General features: G+C 34.7%; 1 protein-coding gene across 12 annotated transcripts in view; it reads right to left on the reverse strand.

The window, feature by feature from the left end:
• The window catches only part of VTI1A (vesicle transport through interaction with t-SNAREs 1A), a 561,291-nt gene that overhangs the window by 472,385 nt on the left and 65,827 nt on the right, over nt 1-23,079 (reverse strand). For 7 of the 12 annotated variants that reach the window (XM_067024671.1, XM_059051702.2, XM_059051707.2 and 4 more), the window contains exons 4-6: nt 14,081-14,158; nt 7,641-7,661; nt 2,724-2,808 (exon numbers count right to left, since the gene is read on the reverse strand). In XM_067024671.1, the coding sequence (XP_066880772.1) occupies nt 2,724-2,808; nt 7,641-7,661; nt 14,081-14,158 (184 nt within the window). The remainder of the gene's footprint in view (nt 1-2,723; nt 2,809-7,640; nt 7,662-14,080; nt 14,159-23,079) is intronic. The other 5 variants (XM_059051703.2, XM_067024674.1, XM_067024672.1 and 2 more) reach the window with 1 other exon arrangement.

Here is a 23,079-nt window from a genome sequence, read left to right on the forward strand (position 1 = left end):
TATCACTCCAAAATAGGAAAAACATGATCTTAGAAAACATGTAGTTTTTCAAATTAATGACGTTTGCTTTATAAGATAATCACTATTTTTTACTTTTTTCCTCTCATTTTGCTGTGGACTGATGAAAACTCTTGTTGTGGTCTAGAACCAGTTCTTAGACCAATACTTGCAAACCATTTCCCTCTTTTGTGCTGCTTCAAAAGTCATCATAGCTCTTCCACATCTATGCCTTCTTGCATTTCACAGTCTTTAAGAAGAAACCAATAAGTACTAAAAGTTTTTCCTTTTGAAAGATGCTGTTCCTCTACTGATACTGTAACAAGATTATTACTATCATAAATTTACATCACAAACACAGAGCTGTTGATTGACTGGCTATATAACTAGGCTGAGTGCTAGCAGGGAAGCAAGAAATGGAGAAGCAACATGGTGCCCGCCACAATTACTTTTTCCTCCCACATTCCAGTAAGAAGCAAGGGCAAGAAAAATGCTTTGTGCCTGCTTTCTCATTTCTCCACCCGCTTTCAAACTCATCCAAGGAAATGAATCATGATGACTTCTGTCTAGGTGTGTGCCACATCTGTCTTTACCTCCCCAAAGCCCACTCTTATTCCTCCTCTTAGACTTGGTTTTACAGTCTGTGAGAAGTTCCCAGGCTTTTATATATGTATTATAAAACATACAAATATCTAATTTTATAAAACTTTAGAGTTAATTTACCATTGTATTCTACTAAAAAGTCCAAGGGAACTGAGGTTGGTTTGGGGGACACTCTTAAATTGGCATTTTCCATGTTGATTGTATTGATAGTTTGATGTTACATTTTAGTATACACCAAAAGGAATAACTATCAAATCATGATCTTATAACCTTGATCAGCGCATGATCCTCCAGAATCTGTGATCCTCTTTGTTGATTTCCTTCAGCTTTGGGAGGGAGCTACATGAATGGTGTTGTGAAAGAGAAAAGGCAGCCCAATCAGCCAAATCAATTCCAAATGATTAATGATTTCTTTTATGAATGGCCAGTGATCAGTGTCATAGCAAGAATATCCCCAACCCAACCCAGTCCCCTGTGGAAAGAGGCTCACCAATGGGATGCTTTGTCAAAGAAGGTTCCCTGATGTTCAACAGGTATAGTGACACATTCCCCAAAATAACACTTCTTAAAACTTCCTTTAACACAAATTTCAATCACAATACTATCTTTTTCTATGAAAGATAAATGCCTGTATATCATCAAATGACCACACATTAATAATAATACTTATATTTATATAGTGTTTTATGGCATATAAACTATTTTAACTTATGCTATCATTTCGTAGGAATATTCTGCAACAGACAGTATTATTTCCATTCTATTGAAGAAGAAACAGACTAAAAGAAGTTATGCGATTTGCTTAAGGTCACACAGACAAGGGCCAGGACCCAAGGCTGGTCCTTTGACCTCGTTCAGGGCGCTGCTCATTATAAACATTCTTTGTAAGGACAGTCACTTCTTAAGGTGAGCCCAAGGAATAAAAGAACAATTGAAAGCTGGCTTTTATTCCAATCAGGGCAGAACGCCAATCTATCAATAACCTCAGAAAGAAGGGTTGCTCATACTATTAAAAAATCTGGGAGGGTTGATGATTTTCTTCAGTTTTCTCACCATTACTATAATGCCAACGCATTTGTGCTCATTCTATCTGATTTCTTAGAATTCATCACATAAGCCAGCCAATATAGGATAGCCATGAATTCAAGCAAGGGAAACACTGGCCATTCATAAATCATTTGGAATCATTTTCATTACATCTGCTCTTACAAAATAAATATTATTTTTTATAACACTAAATTTAAAAAAAATCAATGGAAATGTTGTTGACCACATATTTTTGTTGTACATATATGGGGCAAGAGGTATCCACAAATATATAAAATAGATGATATGTAATCTATACTTTGCAAATAGCTAAATAATAAGAAACTTATAAGTATAAAGGGGTTAATGGATATTTATTTACTAGGTAAAAAAAATACTCATTGCGTGAAACCTCAATAAAGAAAAAGCATGTCTATTTTAAGTAGACTCGTCCTAGAAGTCAAAATAGGGCTGCGTTTTCTGAAATTAGTAACTAGTGTTAATTCAACCCGAAAGTTTGGACAGTATTAACTAACACATAATAAAATTATCATGACTTTTTTTTTCCATATCTGATTACAGCCTCTGTTCATGTTTAAAAAAAAATATATATATATATATATGGGATCATTAGGAATCATTTCTAACAGGAGGACAAACAAGCAAGGTAAACTTGGTATTGGTATTTCTTCTCCCCTGGTTCACATCATTTAGATGATTAAAATGTTAATTTTTACATACGTGAATAAACATAAAGGAGCAAACAACTGGAGACAGCACCGTGTGCTAGCAATCATTGCGGGTGGGTAAACTGACAACATGTAACCGTATATTAAGACAAATGTAGAATTTAGACAAAATATTCCATCTCTTTTCAGATGTATACTTTTAAACCTCAGGAACTGTTTTCAGTAGATGTCATGCCTTTTAACTTGAAAAAAGATAAGCGCAAATAAGCTCCCAATTGTCTCCCCAATATGTAAACCACATCTCGGGCTGCTGTCTCTGCTACTCCTTTGAAGTTTCCCTGAAATGTCATGTGTTGTGAAGACTGCTGTGCATAAGCAAGACAATTTGCTCACTCTCAGAATTCTTACCGGTTTCCACTGCTATTTGGTACCCAGCCTCTAGTCTCCGAGATGACCTTTCCAGCCTCTCTGTGTTATCGAGCAGATGTGCCCTCTGAAAAAGAAAAAGGGGAAAAAAAAAATCACACAGTCGTCTACAAAGTTCTTTTTTTGCCTTAAAAAAAATAATGCCGTCGTAATGCCCTAACATTTTGGGGGCTGGGGGGGGGAATCACAACCCATTATAGATAATTTTTAGCAAATCTTCCTTTATACAAACCACTACAATGAACAGATTTTTCAGTCAATCGTGTATGGACCATCCACTTTTTTGTTTTAAAAGGCAGATTCGTGTCATATGTGGCCACAATGAATCTTACTCCAAAACACTGAGAAAGGTATGAAAACCAGAACCAACTGGATCTTTACTGTTTCAGCAGAAGTAGATTTATGAGATATCTGCATAGATCTATGATCCCTATTTTGTATTTATTTTTTATAAAATTCAATCTATGATCCCTGTTTTGTATTTCTTTTTTAAAAAATTCAATCATTAAAAAAAAACTCACTTGTTCCTTTGATTCCTATACATAGTAATTTATAAACAGAAACTTTATTTTTAAGAGAATGCCTCTCAATTTAGATGTACAGCAAGATGCCATATAGAACAACGTATGCTACTAAAACAGAATACTAAACAGCAGTTCTAGTTCTAAGACCACTCGGGGTAACCACTAAGAAACAAGAGACACATGTTTCCCCCATGCACACAGATGTACAAAATTGTGGATTTATTCCCAAATATTCCCAGACATATGGCACTAGACTGAAAGTGAATTTCTGACACATAGTGTTTTAGACTGTGAACTAAAATGATACTACTTATATATACTCTTTTCTATTACATTTGATGGGGGAAATTAGAGAATTTTCCCCAAATCCTCAGCCTCTAAACTTTCTTTTCTACATTAAGGCTGATTTTCTTTTCTTTTCTTTTTTAAAGCATAATGATCATACACTAGATCATATTCAGGTTTATAAAACATATTAACAAGCCAGTCATGGCTGTGAATGGATAAGAATGTTTGCACGCCCATGGGAACGTGTGTGTGTGTGCATATGTGTGTACAGATGCATGTATGTCTGGATACTTAGAAATATAAGAATATGGGTAACTGTATATTCGCGTGTACGTACATGCACACATGTATTTGTATCAATTAGTACTTTCCCCTTCAAATCAGTTTTGGTATCTGGTCAAAAAGAAAGAAAAAAATGCAGCCATAACTCCAACTTTGTGTTGTTGACAGATGTCATTTAAAATAGAAGAAATGCTTTCTAATAATAATAAAAAAGGAGGTGCCATACATATTATCTGAGTGGCTGTCGAGCGAAACGATCCACCTTGCTCTAATGAGCCCCCATGGATCTTGGAGATGCAAGCTGTATTGACATGCACACTTAAGCTAATACACCTAGACCAGTGCCTCCAAGCTCTAGCAGCCAGGGATGCTGACAGAATATCTCGCTCCCATCTTCAAAGAAAGGAAGTGATTAGTATGTTATCATTACCATTCAAAACGTGATTTCCTTATTCCCTCCCGGCATAGGTGACACATCTGAGATGCGGCCAGACGTTGGAGGCAGCTAAAGCCACATCAAAGCTTTCCTTGAAATTTTTTTTTTGGGGGGAAGTGCTGGGGGGAGTGGGGGGAAGAATCATTAAAACAATGCATTTAGAACAGAGAGATAGGACCTGATGTGAAGGTCAGGAAAGCTGCAACAACAGTCTATAATAATTAATAGAGTCGTCTACTATACAGTGGAGAAATTAAGAGAAAAACTGCGCCCCCCCGCCCCCCGCCGGCAAAAAAAAAGTGCTAAATAAATAAAAGGGAGGAAGGAAAGCGCATACCATGAAAACGCAAAATCACTCAAGGCTGTAATTGAGAAAAAGCAAAGCAAGGGGAGCTTTATGTGTTTGGCATTAATGACTATTTTTAAATAAAATTAAACACTTTATTCAGCTTGTCAAAAATAGCTTTCTTATTCCTAATTCTCACGACATGCAGGTTTGGGGAGTGAGGATTGCTCTTCCCTTCTTTGAATATTGTTTTCTATCTTAACAAAGGACTTGATTTCAAACTGGTGATTCTCTAAAAAGATAAGCAGATTTGTGATATCAAGAGTAAATGTGAATTTTAATCCAGAATAACAGAACAAAGATTTTTGGTTCATTTTCATATTGGATGAAATCCCTAAACTAAAAGAAAATATTTAGCTACTGTAGATTAAAAAAAAAAAAAAAAAAAAGCTCAATACTGAAAATGCACAGTCTAATTATACGATAATATGAAACGTAGGAAACAAAGTGTTTAAATGTAGAATGATTTTTGAGATTCCACGAAAGGGAGTCAAATCAGCTTATTCAGTATATGGCTATAATGGCACAATTTCTAAGAGAGCTTTTTATTTTAAAAAAAGTATATTCCTAAAGAATGGAATAACGGTATATTCCTAAATAACTCTTCGTCAGGACAGCTCAATGTTACCAGAGCAAATCTGCACACAAGAGGACTATCAGTTTACCAGCAGCTTTCCAGCAGGACCTCACTTTGTATTTTGGAACCTCTTCACTTAAGTCAAGCTAAAATCAAGTTCTTGTAACAGCTGTGCTATTTACATCGTCCCCTTAGTTGTGCATTGCCCTGGTCTCTGAAAATGAAAGGAAATGCACTACAGTAGCAACTGATGCTTTCAACTTGCCCCCACACTCCATCCCAAACTCATTCTCTCACCCTCTTCTCAGCCCTTTTCAAAGCAGGTAAGTGAAGCTGTGCAGAAGCTTCAGACACAGCTCCACTTGTGTGAGGAGCTGTGCAACACGGAGAGCTGGAGATGCAGGATTCAAACAGAGAGCTTGGCATGGCCAACACCAGTTCAGCTCCCCGTGCACTACCAGCCTGCCGCCAAGGGTGCTGTTTCCAGAACTGAGCCCCAAAAGAGCATCATAAGGAACGGGTGGGGCATACTTTGTTTCCAAACACAATGAAACATCCTATTTTGAAGCAGAGGAGTGTTTGTCTTCTTAGGATAGATACAAGGAAGAAATGTGGGGTACATTCACCGGTTTGATTACTCTGAGAATCCTGGCTGAGAAACAGTCACTTTGGAGCAAACCATGTACCAACACGGTGTCATCACCGCAACCTATTCTATACATATCAATGCTGCACCCACATCAAAGACTGTTAAAAGAATATTTCAGAGTATACTATTCTGTTAGTTGAGTGATCTAACTCTTCCAAGTACAATTCCATTTCAGGTTACAGTTTTGGAAACATGCATTCCAGAAGCATAACTGATAAAACTGTTGCTATAGGCACAACAAAGGAATTAAGCCATAAAACAATGATGAAACATACTTTAAAAGAAATGCAGATGTGATGTTTTCAGCTTATAGAATTAAGATGACTAAATCCATACAATTCAGCTTAAAACTAAATCTTCTGTCAATGATGCTGATGGCACAAGGGTTTATTAATTATATTCACTGCTAAATTCAGGGCCAAGAGCTTCATGTAGTTTCTTCCTACAGTGGTTTTCAAGTCTATTGTTGGTTGCATTAACATTTGAAAATTCAGATTCTTCACCTAAGCCTGAGCATATGCAAACACATACGAGCAGTTTGTCTTGTAGAAGAATAATGTTGACATATCACTCACATCAAAACTGCGATTGATAATATTCATTTAGTATATACATCTGCTTCCACGCAGGGAAGATTTAAAAAAACACAAAAAGGTTGGACAGTGAGGGTTCTGTGTATTTTCACCCTTCATTTTATATATCATTATTACTTCTACTGAGAAGACATCACTAATGCACCTTAAATCAGAAGAGTCGTTGAAAACCACTCTCTACAAACCTCTAAATTAGCATTCACATCACCTAGAGAATGATGACATACCAATTAAAAAAAACTTCTGGGAAAATCTCAATCAATGCAGCCAATCTAAACTTGAAAATAATTCACAGTACTCTGATTATTATAAAAGCAATTAGACAATTTTTAAATTGCAATATGGGCCATTATTTTATGCCCTAATATAAAAGTAACAAAATTCAATCCCACTAAGTAAAAAATATTACTACTCTATTTCTGAAAAGAGCAAAGCATATTTGATAAGTATGGTCTAATTAAAAAAAATATATACAGAATCATTCAGCATCCCTCATTGATACAGGGATAAAATTATCAACATTGTTGTAAATATTTGCTTGGCTACAAAAAAAGTCTGAAGCTGCATTATGAAACAGACCAGCAAACTCAGAAAAGTGAGAACTCACTTGGGTGCTATTTCCTACAAAAAGCAAAGTGTTTAACAATGAGGAGAGCTTTAGCTATTCTTAGGTATCTGTGTACACAGACTAGTAGGGTATTTATAACATATGTGTGTTTCCTCAAAAGGATAATAGATTCATGATATCTAATGTTGAACCTAAGAATTTTGGTTGAGAGAAAGGAGTTTTTTTAAAAACAGTTTTTAGTAAAATAAATCAGAATGCCAGGAAAAAATGTTTAATCACATTAACTTCCTTGAGAAACCAATATGAATAAAACAAAACTGAAGTCAGTCTACATTAAAACTACGCTTGGGTATAGTTTTAAGATATTCCTTTATTTTTCCTCCCTTTTTTGGTCTTTAAAATCTGAATTTTCTTCTAAAGCTGGCAAACAACAATGATCACTGTGATAAGCATGATTAGGATGTACTTGTTTTTTTAAAGATAGCAGAGAACATTTCTAGCAATATAATCAATACTTTTGCTATGTGTAGATTTTCCTGGAAAAACAAACCTAAAGATTTTTCTTCAGATTTAGAAACTCAATTTTATAGGGAAAAGCAGATTTTTTTTTTTTAAAGCAAGCTAGGAAGTACTCACCTCTTCACGTAATTTTATCAACTGCAACATGAATGCACAAAAAAAAAAGATAAAAAGGAGAGAAATGGCAGGAAAGAAAGATCAGTTGTGTGACAGGATACAGAATTAACATTGACAATTTATCTGTTTACATGTTTAGCATTTAAAAATCACAGACAAACACATTAAAAGAACCTAAACATAGACTACATGCAGAGTTTTTTGAACGAATAAAGATCACTTTCTCACACTGTCACATTAAACAAAGAGAATAGTGTGAAATTCTCTTTTAAAGTACATCTAAGACACCATCATGAAATAAAGGGGAACGACTTCATAGAAGTCTATATTATAAAGAAAGAAAACAAGTTTACTGTTCTTCTCTTCTAAGAACGTACCACTGAAGAGGTTTTGTATTTACAAGTTTTCAGGATGTTTCTCTATTTTGAATCTTGACAACTGCTTTCAGGTTTTACCTCCAAATGAAAATGATTAATAGTTCATGCTTTTGCCCCAATAAGTATTTTAAAACAACAAACTGTTATGCTAATGTCATACTTGTACCCACTCTAGTAATAGGATCACCTTTGGAAGTGACATTATTTTAATAGGGAATAAAGCATGCCAGGATAGATAATATTTAGGACGCAGTATCAGAAAATATTTCACCATCCTTAGAAATACTGCGTATATCAGAGTTGATTTTCAGGTTTTTGTTTTGCTTAAGAGGCTACTGAAATCACATAGTGTTTTTATTTTAATTTTTGAAGTTTCTTCACTTTTCCATTTTATTCATCTTGTAAACTGGGCCATTTCAAAGCAATGAGCTCTCTCACTTCATCTGTACTGCAGTCTCTTTTCACCGAAGTCAAACCCCAAACCACTCTTTACCTGTTAGTAAACTCTTCTATAATAACATTTTGATTCTCCTCTATAGAATATTCATTTGTCTTAAATACAACAGATAAAACAAGTTGTTTAACTCTTTAGAAACTAGAAAATGGATATAACCATATTATCTGGTTCACTCTTTGTGTGTGTGTGTGTGTGTGTGCGGAAGAGAGAGAGAGAGACAGAGATAGAGACAGAGACAGTACTGTATTCTAAACCACAAATATCATTGTATAGTTGAGGTGTCTGCCATAGTTTCTACAATGAATAGAAACTGAAACCTATGCTGTAAGAGACTATAAACCACATTCTAAGTCTGAAATTTGCATCCTCAGCAATTCAGGTCTACAACTGATAATTTTTAAGCATCCAAATATCTGTAACATCTGTTATAACACTTGACATATGCAGGCCAATAAATTAAACTATTGCTTTGGGAGAAACATGCCATGAATTGCTCACTATAAGTCTTTCGAAAAGTATCATGTTTATGATAACCCAGATTTCTCAATGCTTAATGCTGTTTTTGTCTCCAATTCAAGGAAGGCAATATGCATTCCAGCTTACTCTGTTATTTCATTTGTTATTTGGAAAGTATTTCAAGTACAAAAGAATGAGATTTCAAATCTGTTATGAAACTTATAAAAAGGGTACAGAATCTATTACATAATACCTCACAGTGCATTTACTGAAAAAGAAACTTTTAATGTCATTCTTCCAAAAATATATATGAAGTTATCATTACTTGTAATTAATACACTCATTATCTCAGCAACCACCGAGTGTATGAGTCAAGCATCTCATCATTTCATGTGAAAAGTTACAATTCTTCCCCAGAAGAAGTAAAATTCTAAACTAAGATATCTGGCCTATCATATATCGGAATCTTTCTCTTTGCTACCCAAACATCATGAGAGAAAAAGGCAAACATTAATTCTCAGAAAGAGCTGATCTTGGAACTGATTGCACAGCTATTTCTTCTTTCTGGGGGCACCATTCTTCAGTTGACTATGATACTTAAAGGGCCAAAGTTTAAAACTACTCTTCAGCAATAGAGGCCATTTGGGCCATACCACCCTGCCATAATCAATGAGTGTTTAAAAATGCTACCCATTTGTTTTTTCAATAGGTTCCAAACAAAAAACGTTCTATCTTGTTTGTGCTGCATGGCTGCATCCAAGCTTTACACCGGATTTGTAGCTAAGCTAGGTAATGGGAGGGTTTTTAATCTTTATCTTTTTTTTTTTTTAGTTCGAGAGTTTTCACTCAAGTAAACAAAAGATGCTCTATTTTTCAAAATTAACAATGCTTAGACGAGACTGAAAGTAGTGATTTCGTATTTTATCGAGTTACTAGCTCCGTTATAGGCGACATGAAAGTGTGCCATGCCACCATGTTGAGTTATGATAATCAACATCTTTTTTGAAACAAAGATTTTCCCCCAATGCAGAATTTGATACAAGAGGTAATCTGTTCCTTTGTGGGCTGAAAAAATCTGGTTTACGCTGGTTTGAACCAGTGGAATCTCTTGTGGTTAAGCCTTCTGCTGTGACTAAAATCAAAACTGCACGGCAGAGCATGTGAGGGTTCATGCGCGCGCGCCTCTGTATGTGAGGGGCGTCACGTGACTCCCAGAACTACCGAATTTTTTTTTTTAAAGCTGATAACGCGACTGCCGTCTCTGTCCGCATACAGATAACGAATAAATGCTGAACTCTATTAAACGCCCTTTACACATTATCGTGGGTCGAACACACAATTTTCTGAACTTATGATGACAGTCTATTTATTCTGCTATAAACCCTCAGCACGTAACGAACAGATTTGTGCCTGGTAATGATCTGCTCTGCCAGGGCTATATGAAATGATACCGACCTCCTTTAGATCTTGGGGAATTAAATTGACCGACTTCACCCCCTGGTCTGTAGCTGAAGTTTGACACACTTTATGCACAGCAAGCCCAAATCAGAACTTAAGAGAACCTCGCATTAAAAAATTAAGCAATCATATCGGCTGAATATTGCTTTACCACAAAAATTTCCACACGTTTAGAAATATCCTGCTCTTTATATCTTGTTTTGAACCTTCTATTTAGGATTTACTCAAATTTCATTTGTTCAGATTAATTCACTGATCAATGTAATTTTGCATATGGAAACTGAGACACTATTAGGTTTCAAAATGGGGAACATGTGCCCCATTATTATACTCCACTATGAAGGGGGTTTAATTCTGTAAGATTCTTTTTTTTTTCTTTTTTCCTTTTCTGAGAACCGTTTTCATGAAACTAAATTGAGCTAACAATTATTTAAGTTTTCACTCTAAATACAGCTTCACTACATTTTAAGAACTCTTTCTAAAAATTAAAATGTCACATGCAATGGAAAATTTGACATGTTAAAAGAATAGAATGATAATGCCTAAGACAATAGTCCTTGGAAAGACCCAACAATACACGAATGTGCAAAGTAGGTAATTTTGTCCCTTCTCTGTAAATCACGGATGAGCTATATTTGATTGCATGCGATGGATATAACAGGAATGAATTTATACAAAGCAATTAATTTGGAATTAAATAAAAATGTGTACTGTATAAAGGACATTAAAATGCATTTGAAAATTCTTAATTTTTGAAATTTTAACAATTATAATCATGGCAAAAATGTTTACATATTTAAGAGTAAATTAATATACTTTATAGTTAATTGGGAGATCATAATTATGTATATTAACAGCCAGGTTTTAGATGCCTAAAAAAATGCATTATAAATTGGCAGAATGAGAAGTAAGAGCTATGGCATTCACATTTGTCTGAATCCATAAAGAAGTCACTATAGGGAGGATGTGGATATTGCATCAAAAATAACTAAATAGCTAGTACTTAGTTCATTTTACCTATTTGCAGCCTTTGCTATTAATTCTTTATCCTTTTCCTTTTCTGACCTATAATTAAAAAAAAATTCATATATATCCCAATTTTAGTTAAACAAATCTTGCCATTTTTGTCTCATTTTGTTTACCTCTAAGTTTTCCCTCTATTGTTAAAAGTTTATCATACATATTACATGGCCAAAAAGTTCTGAAAATCAATTTCTCAACAATTAACTTGAAAATAAACTTAACTGTGTGCAGAAAATATATTTTTCTATAATTTACAGGTGATCCTACCCAGAAAAAGCTGTCTTCTCGGCCACTGAGCTACAAAAATTAAAATGAAGAGTCAAATCTTTTCTTCCTTTAAAGAAAATGCTTCTGTTTTGATTCCATAGTCTGAATGAATACTGATGCAGAATAAAGAGTTATTCTCAAGTGACCATTCCTGGTTAAGGATATGTTATCGTTTTAGGGATTTAAATTCCTATATTATGATAAAGAGCCTCAAAAATGAAACATAAAGGCTTCATTATGATATGGAAATTTTGCTACATTTGGTAACAAAATATCCAAAAACTTAAGTGTCATCTCTTTGAACTTGCAAATCTGATTCAAATTTTAGACTGAAAAGTTCACATAAGTAATAATCTAACAGTTCCATAGTCTCATGACTATAATTCATCATACTCTATTTATTGAAGTGACAGCTCCTTACAACTAAACTTCAGGCTCTCCAAGCACTTTCAGAATTTGTAAGTTTGATTTACACAAGTCCAGGGGAAATCTCTGAGTAATCACTTTAAAGTGACAGGAATATAATTTGAGAAATTCAGAAAATAGGAACTCAATCTATTTTTGTGGAATATTTTTCTTTAGGCATTAAAAAAAAAGTCATTCTTGTATGTATATAAGGCAAATGTTCTAGGCACATAAAATGTCCATTAAGAGAAGGGAACATGCTTCAAAAAAAAAGGATCCCTGTCACAATACTACAACATCCATTACAATAAGGGAGTCTGAGTTAGAAACACCCCTTTCCTTTCTATTTCCTCTATATTAGGCAGTAGTTTCAAATGAGGGAAAGATCTGTAGCTTTTTAAAGAATTGACATGCTGACTATGCATTCACTTTTTTATTTTTGCGAAAAAAATATAGTTTTTTTTGCAGTAAAGATAGAGAATAAAACTATGATTGATTCACTCAAGAGGTATAAGCAATCTAAATCTCACTTAAAATAGGAAGAAAAAATGTTTTGCTCTCATCCTCACATTATTTAATCTATTATATGTAAAACTCTTTTATCACATCACACTTTTGTGTTTAATATGCTCCTTATTTTTTTTCCCTTAGCTACTCTCACATTTCAATCACGGAAGCTGAAATCCCAAGTCAAATCTTAATGTGTTTACATGTCTGAACTCAAGCTGATAACGTCCAAATAGTGAAGGAGGTAAGATCTTTCCAAAAACAAACACAATCAGCTCAGTGATTCCTCTCCTTTTTGCGGGGGTGGACAAATGGGGGTTTTAATCACATAAGCAACAACCCTGTTTACAATGTTAACATTTTAGTGGACAGTAATATAATTTCAGGATATATAAACTTATACTCTATTTGAAATGGTAAATACTCTTATGCAATTTTTATAATGAATATCAATATATTTTGTTTTAGTATCTTATTAAAATTTGGGTTTACTCAATGAATGGTTTATGTTCATTTTTATTTAGAGAGTAGAGACTTTTACTAGACTTGCCAAAGTGACATTAATAAACACGTTCAGGTTTTGCTTCTGAAGTTCCCTATCATTTACTTTCTTTAAAAGTGTCAAAGAGAATCAGGCACTAGGACTGTTTGAGACATTTTAAAAATCATCTCTACTCTGAGGTTCTTGAAACATTTTTTTAAAGTCATATGTATTATCTACATGAATTCATGAAATCTGCAGTATTAATTCAAAGAAAGAAGTGGGACATTAATTAGACTCATGACACTACTGTGTGAGCCAGTGAGAACTGACAACCAAGTTGTAAGGCCTCTTTAAGAAGAAATTATATCTTAATTTTTTTGCCTGTGCAGATCTTAAACTGCAAAGACTTTTCCTTTTTCTATTACTACTGCTACCACGATCATCATCATCATCATCATCATCATCTTCATTATTTGACAGGGGCTGGACCTTTATGTGACTATCCAAGTTCCACACTGGTGCTTACAATTTGCATTCTGGTGAATGTATTTTTAAGAAGCTACACAATAGGAGACTGAGCTGCCCTGTCGAATTTTGAAAGCTTACTTTCATTTGTTTTGCTGCAAGTGTTGATTTAATTATACTGCATTATTATCAAAGCTGCATTATGTACTTTTTTATTCCTTTTACATGTGTTTGAGGTGAGGACCTTGGCTTTGTCTGCAAACAGTGTGTTTCAAGTTATTCCTTAAGTACTAAATAATAAAGAAAAGAGAAGAAAAGATTTTTTAAAAAGATAGCAGACAGTGATCACAAGGTAAAGGGTTAAATGTAAGATCTCCAAGAAACATTTTGAAGTTGATTAAGACTCCAGCTTTGCATTAAACAGTATCGCTTCCACATGAGTTGCTGCTAATACTGTTACGGAGCAGCTTGAGAGCCCAGTGTGCCAGTGACCTCCTTCACCCTCCAGCCACCCACCGGGCCTTCCTGATTAGCATTCTACCTGGTTCTCTGAGGAATTCCCATCATCCCCTAGGAGCTCATTCCGTACTTCGTCACTGTAGGCAATCCGTGACCTTTTCTATAAAACAAAACAAAAAGGGAGAGAGCAAGATGAACGTTAGAAAGTAAAGGCTTCGAAGCATTATTGGTATCAACGCTGATCATCTCAAACCTCGAGAGCCCCCTAATGGAAACCTATTTGCTCAAATGTGCAAACCAAAGTTGTGCAAAGTTCTTGAACTTGAGGAGTTTAGTGTAAATTGGAAGTTTTTTCAAATGCCAGTAATGGAAGAAAACTCTGCATTGTGTAAGTACTCTATTAATATTCACAAACGGATCAGAACTGGTATGTTATTCCATGCAGAGTCATTCAAATCAGACCACAAAGCTAAAGGAAATACAACTATACAGCTGTATATCTGCAACACTCACCAGATTGTAATTAAAACAAGAGTGTATGGGGGTCTTTAATATTGTGGCAGGAAATGGACTCTACAATATAGGTCTTTTAAAATCTCTAATTCTAGGATAATATTATATCTCCAACTATACACTGGAACGCCTGGGAAACAGCATATCTCTATTTCTTTCATTATTGTGATGTCACTAACCAGAATTTAAAAGCACATGCCGTTTCTAAACAATAATCTAAATGTCTGCAAGTCCTCTATAGAAATGGCCTAAGAAAAAGCAGTGGGAGTTGTGTGTATGTGTGCATCTGGTAAAACATTAAATTTCCCAATCCCGGTAAATAAAAGCAAGCAGGCTATGAGCCAGCTTTTCCCAATCCCAATAAATAAAGACAAGCAAGCTATGGACCGATTCTTCACACACTGAAATTTTGTTTTACAAGAAATCTACCTTTACCTGTAAAGTCAGAGGGACATGTCTGCAAGCAATTCATGAATTATCTAAACATGCACACATTTGGAAAAGCTAAAAAGCTCTGAAAATTAGCTGTGAAGCTAGAGTGCCATCCTCAGATCCTACTTCAGCATCACTATTTCAGACCCAAATGCCGATTTACAGATTACTTTGCTGCCTTTTCTGCTTCTGAACTAACTAAGCAAAAACAGTCAATTAAAAAATGGCAGTTGGGAAACAGTAATCTTTTCCCACTTGGGGTCTATAGTTTAGCACTTAATATTTCTTACCTGCTCAACTGTGATATGAAAAATTATTGTAGTTTAAAAGGACTATCCATAATCTGTGAGCAGAAGTCAACAAGATTTTTAATTAGATTTTTAAACCAGTGAATGAGTAACACTGCTTTGCCACACAGAGATCATAATATCTTAAACATAAAATCCTACTATATTAGAATTTAAAAGGACTTTTGACAAGAAAAACAAATAGATTTTAAATCATTTTAAAGTTGCCTTTCTCAATTGGGGTTCTTTTTCTGAACCACAAAATACAGAAAATGATTTCAGTGACTATGTTCTCAATTCTCCTAAAGATGGGACATGAGAGAGAGTTTAGTTCATTACATAGAATAGAAACTTTAGGGCATTAAGGCTTAACTCTCTGGCAGAATCCAGTTGAAAAGGGCTGAATGGGGTATAAATAAAAATAAATAAACCTAGACATCTTTTTATTTTTTTAGAGAAAAAAAAATCAGTCTCGCGGAATTCTAAAGGTAGCTTTGGTTAAATTGAGACTAGAACTCTGTGGTCCTGACTTACAGCTCAGTACTCATTCTACCGCACAAAATTTCCTCATTTTATTACCCTCTGAATACTCTCAGGAAAAAAAATATAAAAATTGCAAAATGTTACAAAGGAGATGGTGGTATCCCCTCCTGCCCTAAGTCTCTACCCCAAGCTCCCCTTCCTTGCTACAAACGTGTATCTCATACTCCAGCAGTAGGTAAATGAAACCAATCATGTTGCAGAAAGGACAAAATAGAAAAGTTAGGTCATTAGACTGACGTCAGTAATGACATCTATATCAGATGTCTTAACTATTCAGGAGTGATCCAACTCATTCATTTTTGAATATGGCAGACTTCTTACCACCACAAACAGCGGATATTAGGTTGGCTTCTCTTATTGTATTCACTGAAGCTACTATTAGTTAGCTCTTTCTATTGACTTCATAGCGTACTGAAAAACGCTAAATTATAAGGACAGTACACGTCATGGCCTTACCACAATATTTCAATCAAGCCAAACCTTTCTTTTGCCCATTTGGAGCTCCTCGCTATGGTAGTTTCAAACTAGCTAGCAAAAGTATTTTACAGCATTAAAGGAAATGAGAACCTTTAAACGGGCTGTGGTATCAGAGCTGCCTTTTTAATTATTCATTTCATCACTATGGGGGACTAAAACATTCCACAGTATGCAAGAATATCATATGGAGATTGTTTTTGTTTTTCCCTTTTTTACCAAAATACCAACAAATTGGCATAGTTTGTTTAATTACATTATATTCTTATTTTGATTTGATGTACTTCAAAAGAAGAAGAAAATTATAAACATGTATCCCTAAATATCTAATCTTGTTTTGGTTAGAATCCATTGCTTTTAAAAACCAGCAATTAAGGGTGTACATGCTCAGCAACAGAGAACTAAAGATTTATCCACAGTTGAAGGGTGGTCCCTATAAATGTCATTCTTTACCATTGGGATGGTTAAAACTGCTCATTGGGATGGCTTTCTGGATGTAATTAAGCAAATGATATGCTGAGTTTATAAAATGTTCTCTGGTAGGACTGACTTCCCTTAAAATGTTCTTCTGATAGACTGAAAAGACAACTTATTTCAAATATCAGAAATAGTTCCTCATGAAAATGACACAGCTAATGCTGAAAACTGAACTCTTTACACTCAAGTATCACTTTATAATTTTTTTTTTAAAATTAACACTTTGCTTTACTAAGAATTATATTTAAATGCATGACACTGGTATTTTCTCCTAAATTTTTATGGTTTGAAATTTAAAATAAGCTGATTTTAATCAACTGTAATTTAGCCTGCAGAATCATCACTAAAGTAATTGAATACCAAAAAAAGGCCAATTCCTTTGAATGACAAACTGCTTATTTTATGGAATTTTCCTCCAAAATATCAATAAAATATTGTACATTTTGTGGAATTTTTAAAAAACGTCACTCTACATTGCTAAGTACTATGTCGTACTTTAATTTGGCAGACTCAAAGCTAATGAAACTGAAACACCTACTGTATCTTTATAAAGCAACTAAAATATTTTTTGCTTTATTATCAACTGTATAAAATCTGTACTTTAGCCAAATGCAAGCATGAGAATTTGAGCTGGAAATGTCACACAGTCAGCTACAGTTTGAAGGAACCCAATTCATAATGCATTTTATAAATAGTTAATGACTTCTATACATAAGCTAACCAGGCAAATCAAGAAATTGTCAACATTTTTAGTCTTAGTTGTCAGTTACTACTGTCTACTGGTGCTTTATATGTGGCTTCTGGAGAAGACAGAAGCTCTCTGCAGTTTGTAATCTATTGCAATTTCAGGTCTGTACCATAAGGATGGAAAAGCTTCAACTGACAATATCTGCCACACACACACACACACACACACACACACACACACACACACACAGAGTTAAATACAAGGACATTTCTCACTTTTAGTTGTGTGCTTTTGTAAAGTTTATTCCTTCTAACTTATATGCTTAGGTGGACTAGACACAGGTGGACAGAGAAATCTACAGCCCATATATGAACCATAAAAAAATGACAAATTAACAAGTGATTGTTATCCCTAAGACATGATGCACAAAATTTCAATGGTTATTTTAAACGGACGACAAAAGTGAGTCTTTGGTCATGAAAGCAAGAACTTCAGACTCCAAGCAGTTTTTTACTTGATGAACAGAACGTCTGCATACGGATTGGCTGATTCTCTTAAAGCCAAGTTCAAACAGATACACTTGCTCAGCTCTCTCTGGAAATTTGGCTTGAAACAATCTATCTACTTGACCTTAACATTTCCCAACTGAACTGAGTGTGTTCCTGGACAGGCACTGCTAAACTAGAAACAAAATGAATTAACTTAGTTTAAACTAATTAAGAACTGTGATCTGTGTACCATCTCCTGTAAGATTCTACATGTGAAACGGTATATGTAACCAAAATGAGGATTCTAGCACCCACCACTAGCATAAGCATAACAATGAAGTTGGTTTATTACTAGAGCATATATGAGAGTTTAATTTCCATGGCGTGCACATGGCAAAGCAATTGCTTAAACTGCCTCACCTGGGAATTTAATACAATGTTATCATCAGACCAGCCACACTGTAAATAGATTTATAATGCTTTCCATGTGCTGCACTCTGTTGCATATGAATTAAGTAATGATCTGGTATTACAATAAAATCAGCTAGTTCCCACACCTGGCAGACAGGATATTTCACTAAATTAATACCCATACAGCTACATCACAAGGCATGGGAGAGGAAACAATCTCTAAGGCATTCGATTTGAGTTTTACATGGGAGGCAAACACTCCAGGGTTATGAGGAATGTTACTATGTTGAATGGGCCGCTTAAGACAACATCTGTATTACAGAATTAAGACTTTCTCATTCCCATTCAATTTTGGCCTGATTTTCTTCATTCAGTACTTTAATTACTAATCAGCAATCCTCAACATTCACAAACACTAAGAAAGCCCTTTATTCTAATCTATGTGCTGCAGACAGCCAAATAATTGATAAAAAGTGCAGTATGGTTTTGGTAAGTAATGAAAGAACAGCTTGTCCTACTTCCTAATCAAATTGGTTTACAGAAGAAATGGTTAATAGATTTCTCCATAGGTCTAAAACAAATTACCCAGCCTGGCCAGACTTTTCCATTGCTTCTACCATGTCTTTCAGTCTCCATATATTTAATAATGCCCCAGGTTACCAGGTGATACACCTATTAAAAACTGTTATGCTTTCATAGCCAAAGAATTTAACTACTCTAAAGAATTTAACTGCTCCTGTTATAATTAACACTTTGGGATAGTTACAGAATACCATGAAATTATATTTATTAGCTAGTCATATAATTGCTGGTACTCATTTCTTACCTAATTTTATCTGGTTCTGTTTAAATAATATCATACTTCCATAATACCCAGATGGCATTTTCTAAAAAGCATCTATCTTTGGAACAAGGCATTCCGTTTTTAACCTTACTTCTATGTCTTTGCTGGCGACTTCAGCTTTTCATTCTTACTCTACCTCTGACCCAGGACTTAAAAAGGCTCATCAATCCAGGACAGGAAACTTAAATTTTGGAGAAAAAAATAAAATGGAATTTATAAAATTTTGTTTATGACTGTGTTCTCTGTGTTGTACTGATTTCTAGCAAATAGCAATTTAAGATTAAAACATACCATACTATATGATATAGGTAAAGGTAAAGTAAACTGTTAGGTAAATGTTTGATCCTTGGGAAGTTGTTAGGATGGCAAAGCACAGGGCACTGAGTGAAAAGAACAGAAGTAACATTTCAGTATGTGATCTTGGTCAAAATTAAGTTTTCTGAACATCAGTTCCCTCAATCTCTAAAAAAAGTGGTGACAATATTTGTTTCCCAGGGCTTTTGTGAGGATTTAAATATTATAAACAAATGGAAGCCTATCATAATACCTTGGATGTGATAACCCTGCAAAGCATGTTCAACTAAATATTAGTTGATAATATTGGAAAGGATGCAATAAAACCAGTACACATTACATGACTGAGAGTATAAATTAGTGCATCTTTCGTTGAAAATGATTTGCCAATATATACCAAAAGTTGCTTTAAAAAATTCTATTATTTCATCCAGTAATTCTACTACTACATTGTTTTGCCCAATTTCCTCTTTTACGGTTCCACAATTTTTGGATGACTTTCAATGATAAGAAACTTTCCTGCATTTCTTTAATGCTATCAGAGAAAGTAACTGCCAATCTGTTTCTTCTAAGTAGTCACTCCACCAAACATGGCTTGCTCTTGCTCGAGGGACTGTTTGGAGTTAAAGGTCAAACTCATTCACTGGGAAGTGCACATGCCACATGTCACCAATACTGTAGCGTTAATAAAGGGAAAGCACACTTTCTATCTATCATAAACTCATGGCCAATGGACCATATGCAAGCCACCAGAGAGAAAATACTAACACGCCCTGCTGCTAGGCTACCAGCAGTTGGAAAAGCAGGTTACCGTGTGAACACAAAATAACCCATTGCTCTTGAGCATGTAATACCAGAAAGTTTTTTCAAAAAAGTACAATTACAAATGTCTTTCTATTATAATCACTCTTATTTACTATTTTTGCCTGTACTTTCAAAACATTTTATGTGTTTGAAATGGATATTTATGTTTTGGCTATAAATAATAAGATAAATCATACCACATTTTCTCTTAATTGTTTTTTAAATTTAGCTTTAATATCACATGTGAATATTTATTTCCATATGATGAGGCTATATCTGTATATATACACATATAGACTCATACAAATCCATATGCAACCCATATGGAATGACTCTATTTATGTTTCACAATGCTAGAATAGACTTTTATTTATACTAGGAACTCTGACCACATTGCCACTACATCATTTAATGATTTGCAAAACAGACAGCCCAGAAATGATGTAACTGCACTTCTTCGTTTCCTCCTCCAGCATTTCTAAACTTACGCCTGAAATTTAAGTTTAACATTAGTGTTTCAAAATGCAACTTGAGTTAGTTAGAATCATGGCCCCACTTGCTTGCATATGTTTATAGTTTACAGCTTTGACGCTGCTATTGAACGTAGTGTGTCTGTGTCTTATATCATGTTAGTTTGTCAATCAATAATTAAGTTACTTCATTCAGAAAATCAGCTCATGATAGAATGCCCAGATGTTGTTGTCAACATCTGGAACAGTGTAAGTATGCAGTAGAGGAAGTCTAATGCTTTACAGTCTTTCTGGATATAAAATAACTCCACAGACTGTACTTGAAATAATCAAAATGTCAAAATGTTCATTATTTTGTTTGATAATGATATATAAATACCCTATACATTCCCACTGGAAAATGATACTCTGATAAATGAATGCTATATAACAGATGCTTTATTTATATTTTTAAAAGAACACTGAAATAAAGTATGTAGATTTATGTAATTAATTTGTATCTAGGTTTGCCTATATAATCTGCCTAGCATTAGGAAGGAAAAGTGATTCATTCATTGAAAATCCATCCACGGTCGTAGTTTCAAGTGATCCAGACATCCAAGAACAAATGATCTTGAGGATTCTATGTAACTGTCACTGAGGTTATCACATAAATGACAGAATCTGATAGCTGACAGTGACATGCAGCATCATCTAAACCAGCCTGCAAACGTAGAGAGGTTCCAAGCCAGATGGGCGATCTACCCAAGGCCACACACCCGGAGAAGACCTGGCAGAAGAAGGACAGAATCCATTTCCCAATGCCAGTGCTCTTTTCACTTTACCAGACCACCAAGACAGGCTGGGGGTGTCTTATCACCCATTCCAACTTGGGCAAAGTTGCCAACCAGGGCAACGTTGGCCGTACCATTCACCTAGTTCTGTGAATGTATCACCAGCTATAAAGTTGATTAGTCTATAGATTTTGTTTCTTGTCACCCTCCTCCAAAACAAACAAACCTTTGCTTATACTTTGTTGTTAACATCTGGAATATTGACAACAATAAATTTGAAAGTCCAAGGGTGACACATGCTTAAGGTAGAATGTTTTATTTGATAGAAAAAAAGTGTCTGATCTCAGTTGGTGAGTCACAACCACACCTATGGGTGTAACTGAGATATGTTTCAAGATGAACCTGCAAAGGCTACATCATAAAGCAACAATAATTTACCGTCATGGCAGGAGAGGAGCCACACCAGTTATTAAGATGTGCTAAGAATTATTTGCTTACCTGTGAGATCTGGTGACTCCTGATTTATCTACTCTAAAACTCTAGCTTGGAACCAGCCATCTCATAAGCAAACAATTTTTACAATATTTTTTTTCTTGGCACTTACTTTTGGACCCATGTTGTGAGAGATTCTTCATTAAAGAATATGCTGTGTTACCTTGAGTTTACAGTGCTCATAATTCAGAGGTGTACAATCTACCTTTTAATGCTTTATGAATATAGCCAATATAACTGTGCTGCTTAGCCAATGAAACAAAACTGTTTTAGCCCAAATTCTCTATGGAAATAGTTTGAAGATTACTTCTACACCTGGGTGACCCCAAACTATAAAATATGATTAAGTAAATATAAATATTCATACCTGATTCATAAACATGTTGTGAATCTAAAAGATTCTCCATTTTCAGTTGAACAGAATAAAATCCTGCCTACTGAGGGGCTTTGGTTCATCAAGTAAATGTTCTTTCTCTTCTATCTTCAATGTGTCACTCTCTACTGGTTCTTCCCTTTAAGAATACAAACATTTTTAAGTGTACCCCAACTTTCAATATTTTAAAAGGTTCTTTTACCCTATACTACACTCCCCAGCTAATGCCCAACTGCTCTTTATCCTTCCTTTCCTAGCCAAGCTTCTCAAAAGAGTAACTACAAGCACTACACTTATTAATGTCCCAGCAGCTTATCAACTTCCAACAAACTGGATGTTTTCCTACCGTGCCACGGGCCTCCCCAGCAACACCAATGACTTCCTAGTTGACAAAATCATTTTAAAATAACTTTTTTTGAATAGTTATAGATTTCTAGAAAAGTTACAAAGATAATACAGAGTTCCCATATAACCTACACCGAGTTTCCCTTATTTTTATTTTTTTGATGTTAATATTATTCTTTTTTTAATTGGCGTATAGTTGTTTTACAATATTGTACTAGTTTATACCATACAGCAAAGTGAATGAGCTATACGTATACATGTATTCCCTCTTTTTTGGATTTCTTTCTCATTTAGGTCACCACAGAGCACTGAGTAGAGTTCCCTGTGCTATACAGCAGGTCCTCATTAGTTATCTATTTTTTTACATGGTATC

The sequence above is a fragment of the Kogia breviceps genome, chromosome 2, assembly GCF_026419965.1.
Source record: "Kogia breviceps isolate mKogBre1 chromosome 2, mKogBre1 haplotype 1, whole genome shotgun sequence".
Classification (NCBI taxonomy): domain Eukaryota; kingdom Metazoa; phylum Chordata; class Mammalia; order Artiodactyla; family Physeteridae; genus Kogia; species Kogia breviceps.